This window comes from Coturnix japonica, chromosome 4, assembly GCF_054131305.1.
Source record: "Coturnix japonica strain WE chromosome 4, WE-NBRP24, whole genome shotgun sequence".
Lineage (NCBI taxonomy): Eukaryota > Metazoa > Chordata > Aves > Galliformes > Phasianidae > Coturnix > Coturnix japonica.
In genome coordinates this window covers 38183668-38200263 of record NC_140666.1, presented here as the reverse complement: position 1 = coordinate 38200263, position 16596 = coordinate 38183668, and the positions used below count along the sequence as shown (strand labels likewise).

The following is a 16596-nucleotide window of genomic DNA, read 5'->3' as shown; positions in this document are numbered from 1 at the left end:
CAAGATAACAGGCTTAAAGAAAGTAAAATAATCCAAAACTTGTCATTTTTTCTACTAGTACAAACTCACAGGGGAGTTGAAGCAATCTGTCAATGCCTTCAAAATTTCAAATAATCATTGAATGCAGAGTTCATGGAAAACAATTGTTGAAGAATGAATTTGTTGCTCCATAAATAACAATCACATAATAACACCTCAACCTGAAATTGTCTTACATGTTGCATAAGTGTAGGGCTAAGTCCAAAAGTTACGCCTGATATCAAAATTATCAAAAATCTTACCCATTTCCTTGGCTTAAAGACAGCTACACAGGCATTAATGTTAGGGTGTCTCTAGGTTGCTCCATGATAAGTGACGAGGAAAAGTGGCACACCAATCTTCTTTCTTTCTTCACAAAGTATCCAAGACCACCTGAGGCCAGTTTTTCTTTACTGCAAAAGATTTTTGTCTTGGTCAGACTTTGAGATTCGTGAAGAATTTTTGCCAAGGAGAAGCAACAAAATGAAATTCCTAAACCGTATTGTGGAAGCAACTGCAGATCTGCATCTGTTGAAGGTATCTCCCAATTTGTTCTTCCTGTAGAAGAATCTTCTGCCAATTCTACTTGTTTAAAATATAACTATTTTTGAAAGTGAGTACTATGGAACAAATGTTAGAGAACATTATTTTAGTTGGATAAATCCCAACTTATTCTGAACCCCTTAGCATCTCACATTTGAGCATGGGAAGACAAGAGGCTATAAAGTCTGCAAGATAATGTCAAACACTTATGTGTACCACTGTCCTCTGCTGGAAGAAACCAGTCCCACTCATGTTTATGACGGATTAGCTTCTATTAACAGCATCTGACTTAGAGAAACACAACATAAGCAACAGCTAATGTGCGTTTCCATTTAAGCTCCACAGGCCTGTGGTTTAGGACAGAAGGATATTAACTCTATTGTCTGCTAGATGTAGCTGCACAAACACGATCTAGGATGCTGGCATACGCCCTAGATGGTGATCTTCATAGCCATGTATTTGTATGGCAATAACACCCTCATGCCCTGAAGGGATGAGATCCCACTGTTCTGCATACAACAAGATTCAAGACTGCAACCAAATGGCACCAAATGAGCAACACGTCAGGCAACAGCAGGTGATGTCTGATGCCCAAGCTTTGCAAAACACCACCCGGAAAGCATCAGCTGGTTTTGTATCAGGCACAAAAGTGATCAGTGTATCTTGTGCCAGCATCTGAAGGACGATTGTTAATGTTGTCAGACTAGGCTCAGGACCTGTAGATCCAAGGCTCGTAAGACCTCCTCAGATCGCACTGAAGCAGCTTCTCACGGCAATAATTCCGAGGCACAAGAGGCAATGCCTCTCCAGAAGTAAGGAATTAAACTGTGCCAGGACACAGGCGTGCACCTAACGCTAACAAGGCGGCGGATTAGAACTGAGAGACAACAGCCTCCCGCTCTCCAGAACCTCCTATTCTCAATACGGACCCTACCAGGCGGAGCGCCCGCGTGCAGCCCGCTCTTCCCACAGCACGCGCCGGGTCTGTCGGGAGTTGTAGTTCTCTCTCCCTCCTCTCCTCGCAGCCATCCCGCTCTCAGGACTACATTTCCCAGGGGGCGCTGCGGTAACTCCCCCACCCCCCTCAGTGTTTTGCAAAGCAAAATGGCGGCGCGTGGCTGCGGTGTTGTTTGGCGCCGGGCGTTGCAGCGCGGCCCCGGGGGATGTTGCTCCGCTTGCCGCCCTTGTCGGGCCGTCGCTTGCAGCGCCAGAGGTGGGGCGGAGCCGGCGGGGCGGAGCGGGTACGGTGCTGAGGGAGTGCGGGGAGCGGGGCTGGGGGTGAGGGTCTCCTCCCTGTTATGTGTAAGCTTTCATGTTCTCTGTCAACATTCAGGTTTCTCTGCAAAACCGATCACCTCAATAAAGTTATGTAGGTGCTGGCAGGAATGTTCTGCTCAGGGGTAGTTCTTCAATGACGTAGATAAAACATACGGTTTGAACAAACGCTGGGTTTCTCGCCTGTGTTGTAGGCAGGAGTGGAGCTCTGTTTGTGACTGAGCGTGAGGCTGAGTGCGCTCTGTGGTGGTTTGTCACATGCCATGCGGTAGTGGAGGTGCATTGCAAGGAGACGGGAAATACTGAGATAAATTGGCCAGAAAAAAAAAAAAATAGATAATTAAAAATAAATATTTCTAAAACAAAGTATTTTCCAGCAATAATGGAAAACCCCGAGGAAAGCATTGCTTCATTAAAATACCATTGCCTGCTTAAAGCATCTGAATTGTAATCCTTTTTTACAGTCTTCCTGAAGCAGCAACAGGTGGCAACTGCATCGCGACAGTGATGCTGTAGGGATGTGCTCACTGTAACAGGGCAGGCGGGCTGAAATCCCCTCAGTGCCTTCTGTTCATCTATGGAATAAATGCTGTCCCTCATCTGTTTGATACTTCTCTGCAGCTCGCTTATCTGCTCTAGCTATCTGGGTACTTTCAGTGCTGAGGTATCTTGCTGTAGGAAGGTGATTTCATCACTGAAATATTATTTTGTGCCACTTCATTTGTACAAGGCCAGATAATTACTTACAGAAACCGTCAGGCAATTCATACTGTAAAGGTGACCCTTTTCTCTTATCCATATAAAGGTTATGGATGTGAGAATTGCAATTACTTTCCAGATAATATAGAGAAGCCTTATTCTGCGGAGTATGTTCAGAGAGCAGTAGCTCTCTAGTTGGAGTGATGATTTCTCTATTACCAGATTTCTAATGTTTATGCTAATGTGCTACTAAAACTGCTCTGGAGAGCTACCTTTCCCAGCATGCAAGTGCCTAGCTGACAAAGAATGCATAATTTATTGTGCCACCTGTCTGTTGGAAATTTATCAAACTACATGAGAAGTAATTGATATTTATGATGATTTCATAATTTTCCTGAGTTACCAAATTAGGGTTCATCCAGCATGCGAGTTTGCCTCATTAATTTCTGTAAGGCTTCTCATCTAAGGCAAAGGCGAAAGTTTCAGATCATTACATTTTCTTTCTTAGAGCATTCTCTTCTGTATATTATCACGCACTTTGCCACACAGTCCTGTCTTCATCTGTTTTGAGTTACTGCCTGGTCTCCAATGTTGCAGCACAACCTTTGCCAACACACTGCAGATGGATTTGCCATATCATTTACAATCATTTCTTATGATACATTAAACATTGTTTAAAAATTACACTTCAAATTTTTGTTAAAAAAAACAACAATGAACACAACACTATTTTTAGATGGTTTTCAATGTCATCCATGTGTTAACCACATTTGATTTCTTTTTCTCTTTTCAGCCTTGCTCCATGGGTACCAGTTGTGGGTCTGGAAATTCATGCACAGATCACTTCCAACTCAAAGCTTTTCTCTGGCTCCCAAGTCCAGTTTGCAGCACCTCCAAACTCTTTGGTATCGTTCTTCGATGCTTCTTTACCTGGAACTTTGCCAGTAAGTTTTGTTTGGCTTAGTTTTTGACAGAATTTATGTATTCAAACTTTGCTGAAATTTGCAATATTTTGTTCTTCCTAATATAGAATTATGGCCTATAGAACTATTATTGCCTGTTTTTCTATTCTCTGTTTGTTAATCTGAGATACTCGATATTGTTTCTTTTCAGTCTACAAACTCCCTCCCTAGTTATCCCTACAAGTATCTGATATCTTCTGTAAAGGAAAAAAAAAAAAAAAAGTGTCTGACATATTGAATGAATTGCACTATTTTTCTGAGGCCAGAGTGTATTTGGTTAGTATGAGGCACAGGGTATTCCTTAATGTGAGAGTTACTTAAATTCCTGTGAGAGTAGGACATCTTAGACTTCCAAGTGGCCATTTCGTTTTACTTTGCCATATGTGTGTTGATGTAACTGTCATTTGCTGTTTGCAATGTTTTTCTCTGAGATTACTTGGTTTCCAGCATAGAGATTTTCTGGTTTAGGAAAGTGTCAACTGTTCCTATTTTCAGTGCAACATAGTTTTAAAAAAAGAAGAAGAAAAATCTACGTGAAAAGCTGTGAACTAGCAAGTCAGAATAGCCAGCTAGCATTTTGCAATGAGAATTTACTAGGGACAACATGATTGTTTGAAGTCAAAGCTCAGTTATAACTTCGGGTTGTTTTGTTACTTTCTTTTGTGATACCTGTGACAGTGCTTCCTTAGAATTCTCAGGGAATCCAAGAGATTTAAAACACACACACACAATAAGTATAACCCTATACAGTGAAAAAAAGCACTGAATAGACTTGGCAGTGCCTCATGCAACAAACATGCAGAGATTATAATGGGGTCAAATTATTTTATGCAGGAGCATTCCCCTAAGTATATTTGTGGAGTTTTGAATTCCCATTGCAGGTGTATTTTTTTTTTTTTAATCTGCTGGAAGCTTTTCTTCACCGTATTAAAGCTTTAAATAATATTGTGAAATTGAGAACTATAGGTGGATTTCTAGGGACTTGGTACGTGCCATGTGATCCTTAAAGAAAGAAATGAGTTGATATTCATTCTGTATTTGCAGAAGCATTGAAACCTAAGGAAGTGGAGGTTCGATGCTGATAAGATTTGGACTTGACTGTGGTATCACTGCCAGCCTGGGCTGTTTTAGACCTGACTGTGTGGAAATCTTGAAAACTTCCCAGAGAGAACAGACATCTTCTGAAATCTTTTTGTTTCAGAAGAATCTGGTTAGACTTGAAACATAGAAGATGAGTTCTTTTCATGTGAAGACAGGCCAAGGTTAAGGAGTTCACAATCACGTAATTGTTTCAGACTAACTTAACATTCTGAAAATGCATGTAAAAAGTTCTGTTAAATTGTCTAATGCTTGTCTTCAGTCAAGCAGAAAATCTGTTCTTGAAGAACAAAAATGAGCATATGCATAGAGTTCACTTTTACATACGTATTTCTGTTCCTCCAAGTTTGAGGGGCTTTTTTTGGTTTGTTTTCCTCTGTTACAGTGTTTTACAAATGAGGCTTTGTAGCCTTTGTGAGAATGTGTTAATGCATGCAGGCTTTGGCACAGAAGATAACTGCACCTGAGATGCAAAAGCAGGATGGCTAGGTTAATTGAAAAGTAGTGATTCTGTATTAGCTTCTACAGCAGCTTCTGTCTATGAGAGGAGAAAGATTTATCTCCGTGTAGTAGTGGGGAAAACAGGGTTGAAAGTAAATGTTACAAAAGAGCTGCTTTTGCTTGTTACAATGTGATACAGAATCCAATCTGTACTCTTACCTTCAATTTTTCCCATTGCACTTGTTGTGTGCAAGTTTGAGAACGGTATTTGTTCTGGCACTGAGTGTTTATTTAAAAGAAAGTGAAGCAGCATCTTAACAAATGTCCTAAACTGTCTTTAGCAGGGATGTCATTTGGCCTTTCAAGTCTGTTTTGTTGAGAAATGAAAGGGGAAAAATAAAGGAGCGAGGTTTTAACACAACTGAGGAATACTGTGGTTGTGCAGCTGAGAATAATTGCTGCTGTAAACTGAGGACGATCATTGCAGTTCTGTGTCAGAGGGATTTAAACTTAACATGGGACCATGATATGGTTATGATAGGCAGCCATGCTAGCGCTGCTGCTTTGCAGTGGGACTGGAAAGAATGGTGCGGAGGGAGCCTTTCTCTTTGTTATACATTTCTTGGTCACTAATGAGCATGGGAGCGATCCTTTCCTGAGTGAAGGGGAAACTATAGGAATCTATTTATCCCTCCTCCCTCTTTCTGCTTTACATTTTTTTTCTTGTAATGTCATGCAACTTATTTTATGTTACTGCTGCAAGAAAGGCCTTAGGAGGACTATAAAAAACAGGGTTACTGCCATGAACATTTCACTGTGCCACTTTCATAATGTGCCTCTGAGAGACAGCTACAGGCAAGAAGAGCTATGCAGGTGTACTGTTTGGCGTGAGGCAGAAAAAATGACCTGACAAAGCTTTGATTAAATAGTCAGACTGGAAAGCACATCCCATGCCACTCTACAGACTTCATTATTGTGCCCTGTGGTGATGGAGCCCCTCACCCCTGGACCTTCTGCATCTTGCAGACATTTCTGTACAGATTGCCTCTCTTTGGGACAATATATGAGCCCTCAAAATGTAAGAAAGGCTTTTTTTTCTTTCTTTTTTTTTTTTTTTTTTCTTTTAAACCAAGTGGATGAGCTTGGCAATGAATTTACTGTGGTGCATTCAGAGAACTTGCGGTTTCATAGTGTGGCGTATAATGCATTATATGTACCTGTAGATTGATTTGAAATTCTTCTGAGGATCCAGAAAGGTGGTTTTGCTTCCAGCCTGATGTATCCTCCGTGTTAGTTCTGAGAATGTCTTAAAGGTTTCTAAAGATGAGAATGGGCTCACAGAAAGTGAATCCAGATATTCTCATTCTTGAGGTGGCTGACTAAAAGGTAATTACAGCTCAGCCTAAGAAATAAGGTAATAGACCTAGTAGCTAAAGGCTGAAATCTTTATTGCCTGTGCTTAGTCTTCGTTACTAATCACACCAGAAGATGCACATTTTATGTTTGCGTCCTTCATGATTAAGGTGAAAGCTTGATCCTGCTTTGTTCTAGGCAAATATACTGAGAAATAATCTAGGATTTACGTAACTGAGGTTTGAAGTAATAAGATTTGAATGCTAGTCCTACAGTCAAGTGTCTAGAAATTGTTGACACCTCATGCATTTGAATTTCATTGTCCTTATAGTGTGAACAGAGTCTTTTGTCTGTTTGTAAGGTAATTTTGGCAACACTTGGTAATGACCAAGATCTGCATATAATGAAGAAAAGATAAATTTGGCCACCTTAATAAAACTGGAGTAAGATGCATGGCAAACACTGCTATCGTGAGATTCATGTTAATTTGGGGATATATAAGTGGTCTTCCCTGAAAGCAAAGCCTCCTATTTTATTATGCTAACCCACGATGTCAGAGGTGGATACTGGTGGTACAGCAGCAGACGTTGAACCTTGCCACCAGTATTCCATTCCATGCTGTTGCTGTGACAGACGCAGAGGGGCGGTCTGACAAAACAGTCTTACATGGAAGTTTTTATGAAGCAAAGGTGTGTCACTGAATTCCTCCCTGTGGAATAACCGGCACCTACTGACATTCATTGATATTTGCTGAATGATTCTGGAGACCAGGTAGTGGATGCGAGCACAGTGAGGTGGTGAGTGGTGTGTTTCAGCAATGGTGACAGCAACAGTAGTGACTATATTATGTTATAATGTTATTAGTGTATGTTAGTATGTTAGTAGTGTCTATATTATTATATTGATGCCCCGTCCTTGGAGGTGTTCAAGACCAGGTTGGACGGGGCCCTGGGCAACCTGATCTAGTAAAGGTGTATGTTTGGTGGCCCTGCCAGGCAGGGGGGTTGGAACTACATGATCCTTGAGGTCCCTTCCAACCTGGGTCATTCTGTGATTCTATATTGAAAAATACTGTTTTGCAGCTGTGAATTTGCTCTATCAAATAGTGGTGTTGTGCTCTTCGAATCTCTTGTGGTTTTCATGGGAAAAAATAGGAGGCTTTACTTTTGGAGTGATGTTTTTTTCCTGTTTGACTAGGTATGCTGAAAGACTTGACAGCTCACCCATAGCTGCTGTCCTCTACTGAGATTTTCATAGCCTCATTTTAAATTCCTTTAGTTTTCCGCCAGGAGTGCTGGAAGGACGCCTTTGCACCCTCCTGTATCTTCTCTCAGCTGTATAATGACACCCCTGCAATCAGCTACATCTTTTTTTGTGTGGAAGAAAGTGCAACTAGAATTGCTGTTAGTCCTTGTTGCTTCAGGTATTGCATTACAGGCAACCTGAAGCCCAAAATCTGACTTTCCCAAAGCTGAGGATTGTCACTGCAGCACTGTACTGCACTGTTGTCTTCCCCACCCTGCAGTGCGGTGCTGTGAAATGGCTGCCCAGGAACCTGGTGGGGGTAACAACCTGTTTGGGGACACGGAGGATGCTTCTTAGTTACCCTCTTCTGTGTCAGGACTGCATCCATCCTTCAGAGTGACAGATGCCCTGTGTTTTCACAGCTAGCTTGGTTGATAGATTATCAAACTTCGTGATGAATTTTACATGTTATTAATATACAGGATTTACCTGATGAATTTGCTTTCAAAAGCACTTGAAAGATTTCTGTGGATTTTGTTGTTTTTGTCACCGTCTATATCAGAAGAGAAATGGCATTTCAGACCAGACTTTATACTTAGCATTTGAAACTAGGTTCTTTGATACCTTGGGCCTGTTAAACGTGGTGATTGCAGCACCTGCTTTACCAACGTCTGACTTCAGTAGTGTTTTGACATTCCTGCAGGCATGCATATAAATTTACTCCGTTCTTGTACTACTTTGCTTTGAAAAACTCTGTTTCTTAGCTTTCCTTTTGATAACTCCATTTTAATTGCACACCTTTCTTGAGGAATCGGACAGTCTTATGATCTTTGTATGCATGTTGGTTTAGCTGTCATAATCTACGTTTTCTTTTCTTCTTTGAAACCATATGTGCTTAAGTTGCTGTATCCTTCAACTCTCCTTTAAAAGTAAATTAATTGTAGTGCCTGAAGGAAAAAGTGAGTGCATGCTTGTTTTAAGCTATTTGCTGATGTCGAGGTTCAGTTTAACTGCTTGCTATGTCTTTCACTGAAAGTATAATAACTGCTCAGAGGGAGATGTTTTCCTAGAAATCCATGGCACCTATCTACAGCAGTCCTTTCATTTCAGCTGATATTTGAGCTTGCTACATGCATTTTATCATCACAGTTCACAGCCTTTTGTTGCTTACATAGTCCCACCTTGCTAGACTTGCGAAGAGTGTTAGTGCTAGTTCCACTAGGCCTCTAAAAAGAAAATCCTGCTTAGGTTAGAAAGATCTGGGGGAGAGAAATAGGCTTTCAAATTATTTGCACCCTGAGTAAGCCCTTACAGTTCATAGACCCTTGAATTTTTGAGAGCGTGATGAATTAGAGCCTACCTGTATAATTTCAAGCAATTAATCAGTTAAATGCTGTTGTACTGGTCTGGAGAAGCCTTTTAAAGATGAGGGAGCCTATTTCAGATGACTTTCAGGGCTGGTTTATCGTGAAGGGTATTCCTTACTGTATTTCCTTCTCTGTATAGGATCATTCACTGCCTGGGTTAGTTACGTATGGAAATGGTTTCCTTCAGTTTGGGTCTGAGAAATGTCACACCTCCTTGGTTAATATGCTTTCTTGCATTGACTTCCCTTCATGCATAACTATGAATGCCATTGTTATAGAAATGTCTCAGCTCTTGTGCTTTGGAGTGTTTGGTGATGTTTGTCATGGCTCTTCTCCCAAGCTCTGAAGAAATGCCCTGTAAAGTTTTCTCTTTTTGCCTGGTCTCCTTTATCTGTGAGAAGCTGCAGCATTAATTCTGGGTGTTCTAGTCGCTTTGTCAAGGCTTACAATTCCTGTAGGGCTTTGTCTCCATAACGTTTCAGAAACTGTGCTACCTACTGGGCTCTCTTCCTTTTAGCTCTTGTTGGCTTTGCTGTTTATCCCTAGCAAGTCCCCGTGGCTGATGTAAACTTGTCAGTTAGAACTGCACTGAGGTGACAAACATCCTGATGTCACCTATTTCAGTAGATCTTTCAGTGCATCAGTGATGTTATCTATGCATTTTCACTTATCTGTGTTGTTCTTTCTTGCTTCACCTTTTGCTTTATACAGTTGTTTTTGTTTTTTTTTTCCTACTTCTTAGTGGGGAACTGGTGTTTACAACATCTTGTTTCCCTTATGCACCGTTCTGCTGCTGCAGGGATTGTGCCATCCGTGGTACATGGACAGGCATGGTTGTTACATGACAACTAGACAGATCAGCGTCCCCTCTTTCTGAAGTCAGTCTGAGCTTCCTGCTGAAATGCACATTAGGCTTTTGCAGTGATATTTCTCAGTGTGCTGGGATTTATTTTAAGTTTGAACTGTGGGTGATTTGGCAGGAGTGGGAGGAATTTCTATTGCTTCTCAGTCACTATATATGCTTTGTTAAGATTTTTATCTCATTTAACATTAAAACTGTTTCCACGTGGTTCCCTTTGAAGGGATGCAAGGTAGTGGAGTACAACATATATATACATTGTATGAAAACGGTGCTCTATAAAGAGTTTCAGTAGCAGCAGTGGTTCAATTTCTTTTAGCATTTTGACTCTGCCAACTGATGTCTTGCTTCTTTGTTCTTATCGTCATTTTTTAATTTGAATACTTTTTTAGAAGGCATTTAGGGAACACTGTCCAACAGTGTTTGATGTCAGGTAATTGTAGATTGGTCTTTGTTCTCATCATGGTCAGCTGTCTCATGTGTAATGTTGCGTAATTGCCAGTTTTATGTATTTTGCCTGAAATTTATCTTGGTGCAATTAGGCTGTAATTGGCTCCTAGGGTAAAATTAATTTATTTCTTTGTATTCTCCTCTTTATTAGCCACCTTGCCACTGTAAATATGTAATAGCTGTTTTTTTGATGTTTGTTTTATGTTTGAAGGAATATCTATCTGGGCTCTTGCCACTGGAGTTTATTAACTACATCTATGGATTTTGCCATTGCAACCATTGTTTTCTATACAGAAATTAACAGAAATTTAACAGAAATTACAGAAAATTAACAGAAGTTAACATTTCTGTATATGTATGAAAATGCTCTGCATTTTCACTGCCAGGTTCGGCCAAATTTGTCTAAAAAAAATTGAGTCTGTTGAAGCATTTGTGAATGTATCAGGAAGCGCTTGAAGAGGAAATCAGTAATTGAGTTTGGGATGTTTGATGGAATGGGGAAGAGATGAAGGGAATCTTGGAAGGGGGAGTGTTGAAATCACTGCTTATGTAAAGCAAATTTGGATACTTATTCATAGGAAATTAGTTTTCATTGGGCCTGCTGTTCTTGCCTTTTAACAAAGAATTATAACAAAAAATTTGTTTGATTCCTTAACAGCTTTTAGCAAGATTTGCTGTGTTGTGTCACTTATTATTAGCTTGAATTGGTGTATTCTTGTCTTTGTGTATGCTGCTATTCCTCTGTTTTACCCTCAATTTGTAAGCTGTATTTCTGGGAGTTCTGTCTGGTGAGCAAATAAGTGCATTTCAGTAGACTGTAAAAGGAGGGAGAAGGGCTGAGAGAATTGTAGTAAGGGACTGTGAGCTTTTAGTGAACTCAGAAATAGCAGTGAGGAGCAGAGAGCAGGTAGCCAAGTCAGGGGATGATGGTCACTGTGTATCAAACTTCAGAATTTGTTGCAACTAAGACAAGGGAACTGACCCTCGGCAAACATAGGAGAAATCAACCACCTGCAAGGATAAGAAACTCTTTCAGTTCTGTTCTGTCTTAAGTGCTTTGAGTTTATTCTTTATTTAACAAGTTAGGGAACATTAGGTGTACTGAAGATAGCAAATGTAATTCAAGTTTAAGAGCTGTATTAGGCTTCTTTCTTATACTTTTGCAGAACTCAGTGTAAGAAAAAAGGTCTGTGTCAAAAGTCTGAATTTGGATTTGGTCAGATTATTGCATAGCTTATGTTTTAGCCACTGTTCTGCCACTGACCTCTAGAATCAGTAAATTGTTTTCTCTAGCACTTCCTTTAACTGAATCTCACATAGTATTGGCATTGGTTTACACTTCAGCTGGTGTAACAGAGTACCCATCCTTCTCACTGCTCAGAAAAACCATGTAGCATGCCCAGAAGATGCTGCTATCAGCAGGAAGGGTATTAAGGATAGATGTGGGACTTGCCACAGATGTGAGAATGCCACAGAAACACAGTGTAAGATTATGGAGTTCATTAACCATTGTATTTCCAGTACATTGTTCTGTCTTTTTCTTGGAACCTGTTGTGAATGGCACAAGTTTATTTGGCTGTAACCACAGATGATGGAAACTTAGACACGAAGATTACTGGTTTGAGGCAGTGCCACTGGATTGACTGCCTTGCTACCAGCCCTGAAAATTGATTGTTTCCACTGAGAACACAGTAGTTCGAATGGAATTTTCCTTCTGTGGGTTTTAGCAACTGTTGTTGAGAAACTCAGCAGTCAGTATTTAAATAGCCTTGAATTTGGTGATACCTTCCTGTTTTTCTTACTCTCAGGGGTCATAATTTCTCTGTAGTGCTGCTGAGTTTTCCTGGTTATCACTGCTACTAGAAGATAGTTGGTCCTATTTTAAGCCTAGCGGTATGAGCTCTCAAACTAGCTCTTCAGCTTCAATGGAATGTGCCTTGTTATTCTTTGGATACACAGAAAGTAATGCGTTTGAGATCTGAGCGCTCCGTAAGATGTCAGAGTTCCTTATTTTTGAGATATGCCATGTATAAGTGTATGCTGCATCACTGCAAGCCAACCCTGCCACCAGACAAGGTTAGGGATAATAATGCGTTTTGTATAGCAGCGTATATCTTTGATACCAGACAGCAGAAAGATAAGGATACCAAATGAATTAAGATATATTTAACTCTACATACTGCTTCAGCTTCTCGGTTGCCAATTTGTTCTCTTTCTCTGTTCTAAAGTCTCCTTGTTAGTCTAAGATATTCATTTCAAATAGCTGTCACTTCCTTCCCTGCTTGCTTGCACCTTTCCTTAGGGGTGAGAGCATAATGCTTATCTTGGGGCTGGGAGTATGCGTGGACTGAAATGCAGGACTTGTTAACAGATGCTGGCCTTATCTTTGAATTTGCCCCACACTTAACAACCTCATCTGTTGGAATATTGAGGCTCTTGGAAGACAAAACAAATAACAATACTTACGTTGGCTTGTTACTATATGCCCAGGGGGGTGGAGTGTGGTTCCCAATGGCTCTATAGGAATAAATGGGTTATTTGGAAGAGGGTTAGCTCTTGCTTATTGTCCTACACATCCTGTACACGCATGGCTGCAAGACACTTATGCCCTTCTGTGTGTGGGAGAGGATGCCATGAAGGAACTCTATGTTGAAGTACTCAGCTGCAGTATCAGATTGAAAACTTGCCATTACATTTGTTCTAAGTAGATAAAAGAGTAATTTATTTTGAAGTTGTTAATGCACTTCAAAGAACCATATATTAGAGCAAGGTGGTACTTTGAAAAACTGTAAGAATAGTAATACTGAATATATCTATTATTGGAAGCAAATAAAAATCAGACTGATATGAAACAGGAGAACTGAGAGAGATGATTAGATGTATCTGTGTTCAGGTTTCTAAAGATTACTACCAGGTCTGTGGAGAGCTGGTTAAGTACATTGCACTACTTCCTTCTTCCAGCTGTTTTTGAAATGAAAAGAAGCTAAAATTACATATTTCTGAGATAAGTGGTCCTGTAGGTAATCACCGGATGCTGATTTCTTCATGTGTAGAAGTAGGAGTGAAGGTCTTAAGATAATGAATGAATATGGAATCTACTTTATTAATATGTATGCCCTGGGATCTAATTTTTTTTTAAATTCAATTTTTTAATTACTTTTTATTTTAATTTTACATTTCTGGGACGTTATGTTGACTTCATTGCATTTAGTACTAGAAATACTTCGTTCTGTAGCACAGGCTTCGGGTGTGCTGCTGCCACAAGGGAGAGAGAGCAGAGTTTCCAGTAGAAACAATTTACACCTCCTTCTGTGGTAGCTCTCTAGGAATTTCTTGAAGTAAATACCAGGGAGAGGTGCTTCTGTTTCAGAAGACCAGGAATATTTAAGATGGCTTTCTAGGTTCTTTGTTTGGTCCATAGCTATTCAGGAGCTGCATAGCTTTCTTTCAAGGCCAGCCACTCTGCGAGCGCATCCGACTGGCAGCTTGTCAGTTCAAGCCAGTAATTTACATCTTTGGTGCTAGTCAAAGCTGTCAACTTAATAACAGCTTACCAGATAAACAAGCTGAAGGGACTTGTTTTAGGTCATTAGTATGGGAAGTTTTACATATTGAATTGATATTTATCACTGCAGATTATTTAAGAAGCTAAGCTGGCTTGAAGGAAATTAGTAGTTTGCTTAGCCAATTCTGCTTTATATGCACAGTGTAGATCAAGTGCTAGAATAAGTAGAGATAGTCAGTTCAGATATGGAGCAGTATTGGATAACTTTTGATTCTTGAGGAAGTAGAGGGACATCTGATGGTTTTTAATTTACTTTTATTTGGGTGTTTTAGTCAAACGTGACAGGAGAAGGACATCTCCACATGGCACTGCAGGAAGGATGAAATTTGCAGTGACTTCTATCACCACAGTAAATCAGTCAATAAAGAAATACCAATTATCTGTTTACAGTGATTGGGCTACTATGCCCCAGCACACTGGGGACGGGCATACTTTGCAGGCATCAAAGTGATCGGTAATACTACATGGAAAATAATCAGTTCTTAGCATTTTTATGCTAGTTTTTCCCCGGGGACAACAAAGTGGTTCACTAGTTTGGTTTTGTCTTGTTCTCAAATTAGAATCAGTTGCAAGCATTTGTGGTCAGGAAATGTTGCAAGTCGCTGGGCATGGGTTCAGCACTTTGGTGCAGCAGTGGTTTGAGTCTCCTCAGTCTTCATAGAGCCTTAGTGATTTCTGGATAAAGAACTGATGGGTGTAGTTCTCTATTTAGTAAAGCTGAATAGTATAATGCCATAAGGCCTTAAAATTTGCTTTTTAAATTAGAAATGTAGTGGTACTTTAAACATTAAACAATTTCAACTGTTAATAAGCACTGTTATATGCTTTCTTATAATATCATTACTGTTCTGTCTGAAAGCATTTGATTGCTGAAAGCAGGATCATCTATTGCGTGGTGAGCTGCAGCTCTAATACCGAAACAGGGAAATATTCTGAAGTTACCTGTTTTGATTACAGTCAGGACTAATTGCATTCATTGTGGCACAGATCCGTTTCAAAGGGAGGTTTTCTTTCTCTTATCTCTTAAAGTCTGCTCTATGTGTCTTTTAAAATGTTTAATGAATAAAATATGTCCCAACAGGTAAGGTGTTGTAGTGAGCCATATATGGCTGCACTGAAGATCTGAGAGTTCCCTTGTTATGTGTCTTAAATGTTTAATTTGTCTGTATTAGCAAATTTTGAGCTTCTGTTGGATGAAGAGTTTCTCCTATTTCTCAGTGAAAGTTGTTTTATTTTGTACTGGAGGAGTAAAGCAAATTGAAAAAAAGCTTTTTGAGGTGAATACCTGGGTGATGGAGCAAGTACAGTTGCTTAATCTGTTTTCAGAAACCAGTCTGGTAAATATAAAAAGTAAATATTCTCAGAAACATTGAAAAAAAAAAAAAAGTATTTAAGCCTATTATTTCTTGGTTAGTGAGGTGAAATCAGGTAAATACCTTTACATAATGTGCCCCTTTAATAGTCATACTGGAAATTGCCTTCTTGGCAGCTCTACAGTGTAGGATGAAATGGATAAACATTTGTTCCTGTTTCAAAATACCATCAATGTGAGCGTGTCAGAGGTGCACTAAGGCAAACTCGGTCTTTTTTTTCCCTCCTTTCTCCAGTTTCATCAATTTGATGTTAGTTAAACCAACTGTTAAATTAATGAGAGCACATTTGGAAAAAGCTGTAATTATGAAACGTTGCTTGTCAGCGCTTTCTGGAGTGAAATTTTCCTTCTCCTCTGGATCCTGGTGCCTGCTGAGGAGTCAGAGGGACGTAATATTGAGAACTGTGGATTCATTGTGAGAAACTGCGTTCATCTGCCTTGTGAAACCCTCGCTGGGTCTTCAGCTCAGGTGGCATTCCTTAAGAACCTAATGTCATCTCTTTGGTTCCGCTTTAGCAAAGCACATATGTGTTTAATTTTATCCTTATTGAGCAAATCTGTGTGTAAATACTCATGAAATCACTGTGACTTGGTGGTTACAGGTGTTCTGAGGTGTTGTAATGAAATAGCAATGCAGTCCCCAATGCAGATCCACGGTTCTCCCAGTATGACATGACAGCTAGTTGTAAGTCTTATTACTGTTTTTTATGATTTGCCTTTGTATTTTTGAGCGTGCAAGAGTACTGTGTTGATGGTAAAAAGTAGCAAACCAGAACAGTGCACATCATCTTACGTGGCATGCCAAAATGAAAATGGCATTTTTTCTGTCTTAAAATTATGCAGATTTGTAGCTACCACAGCTTTAATGATTTATATAAGTAGAACTACCCACTCAGGGAAAAGAAAGCACCGTGGTGTCTAAAGGCAAGCAACACTGAATATATACTTCATAGAAGGCAGTGGGTGGGAAACATTTGTGGCACACTGAGTATCTGAGCAAAACCTTGTGTCTTGTTTCCCTAGGTTCTCAACAGGAGATGTGTAGAAGCAGCCGTGATGACAGGCCTGGCACTCAACTGCACTATAAACAAGAAATCCTTGTTTGACAGAAAACACTATTTCTATGCAGATCTGCCTGTAAGTATGCAGTGTAACCAGTCCCTTTACAGCTGTAGGAAAGGACGAGTCTGGAGTATGGGTGGTGATAGAGAATGAATGAAAAGATTCTTTTTCTGTTTTTCAGTCAGAGTTCTGCTCACCCCAACAGGATGCTGTGCTGTGCCCTGATGAATAGACAACTGTACCCTGGTGCTCGCTGATTGAATATGATTGCTCTGATTACTGACTCC

The 16596-nt window shown here is 40.0% G+C and overlaps 1 protein-coding gene across 3 annotated transcripts in view; it reads left to right on the top strand.

Annotated features, from left to right (window-relative positions):
* Positions 1–1647: 1647 nt before the first annotated feature.
* GATB (glutamyl-tRNA amidotransferase subunit B) overlaps positions 1648–16596 on the top strand; it is a 41210-nt gene continuing 26261 nt past the window's right edge. For 2 of the 3 annotated variants that reach the window (XM_032444494.2, XM_015861306.3), the window contains exons 1-3: positions 1648–1802; positions 3329–3479; positions 16271–16384. In XM_032444494.2, the coding sequence (XP_032300385.2) occupies positions 1666–1802; positions 3329–3479; positions 16271–16384 (402 nt within the window). In that variant the 5' untranslated portion in view covers positions 1648–1665. The remainder of the gene's footprint in view (positions 1803–3328; positions 3480–16270; positions 16385–16596) is intronic. The other variant, XM_015861307.3, reaches the window with a different exon arrangement.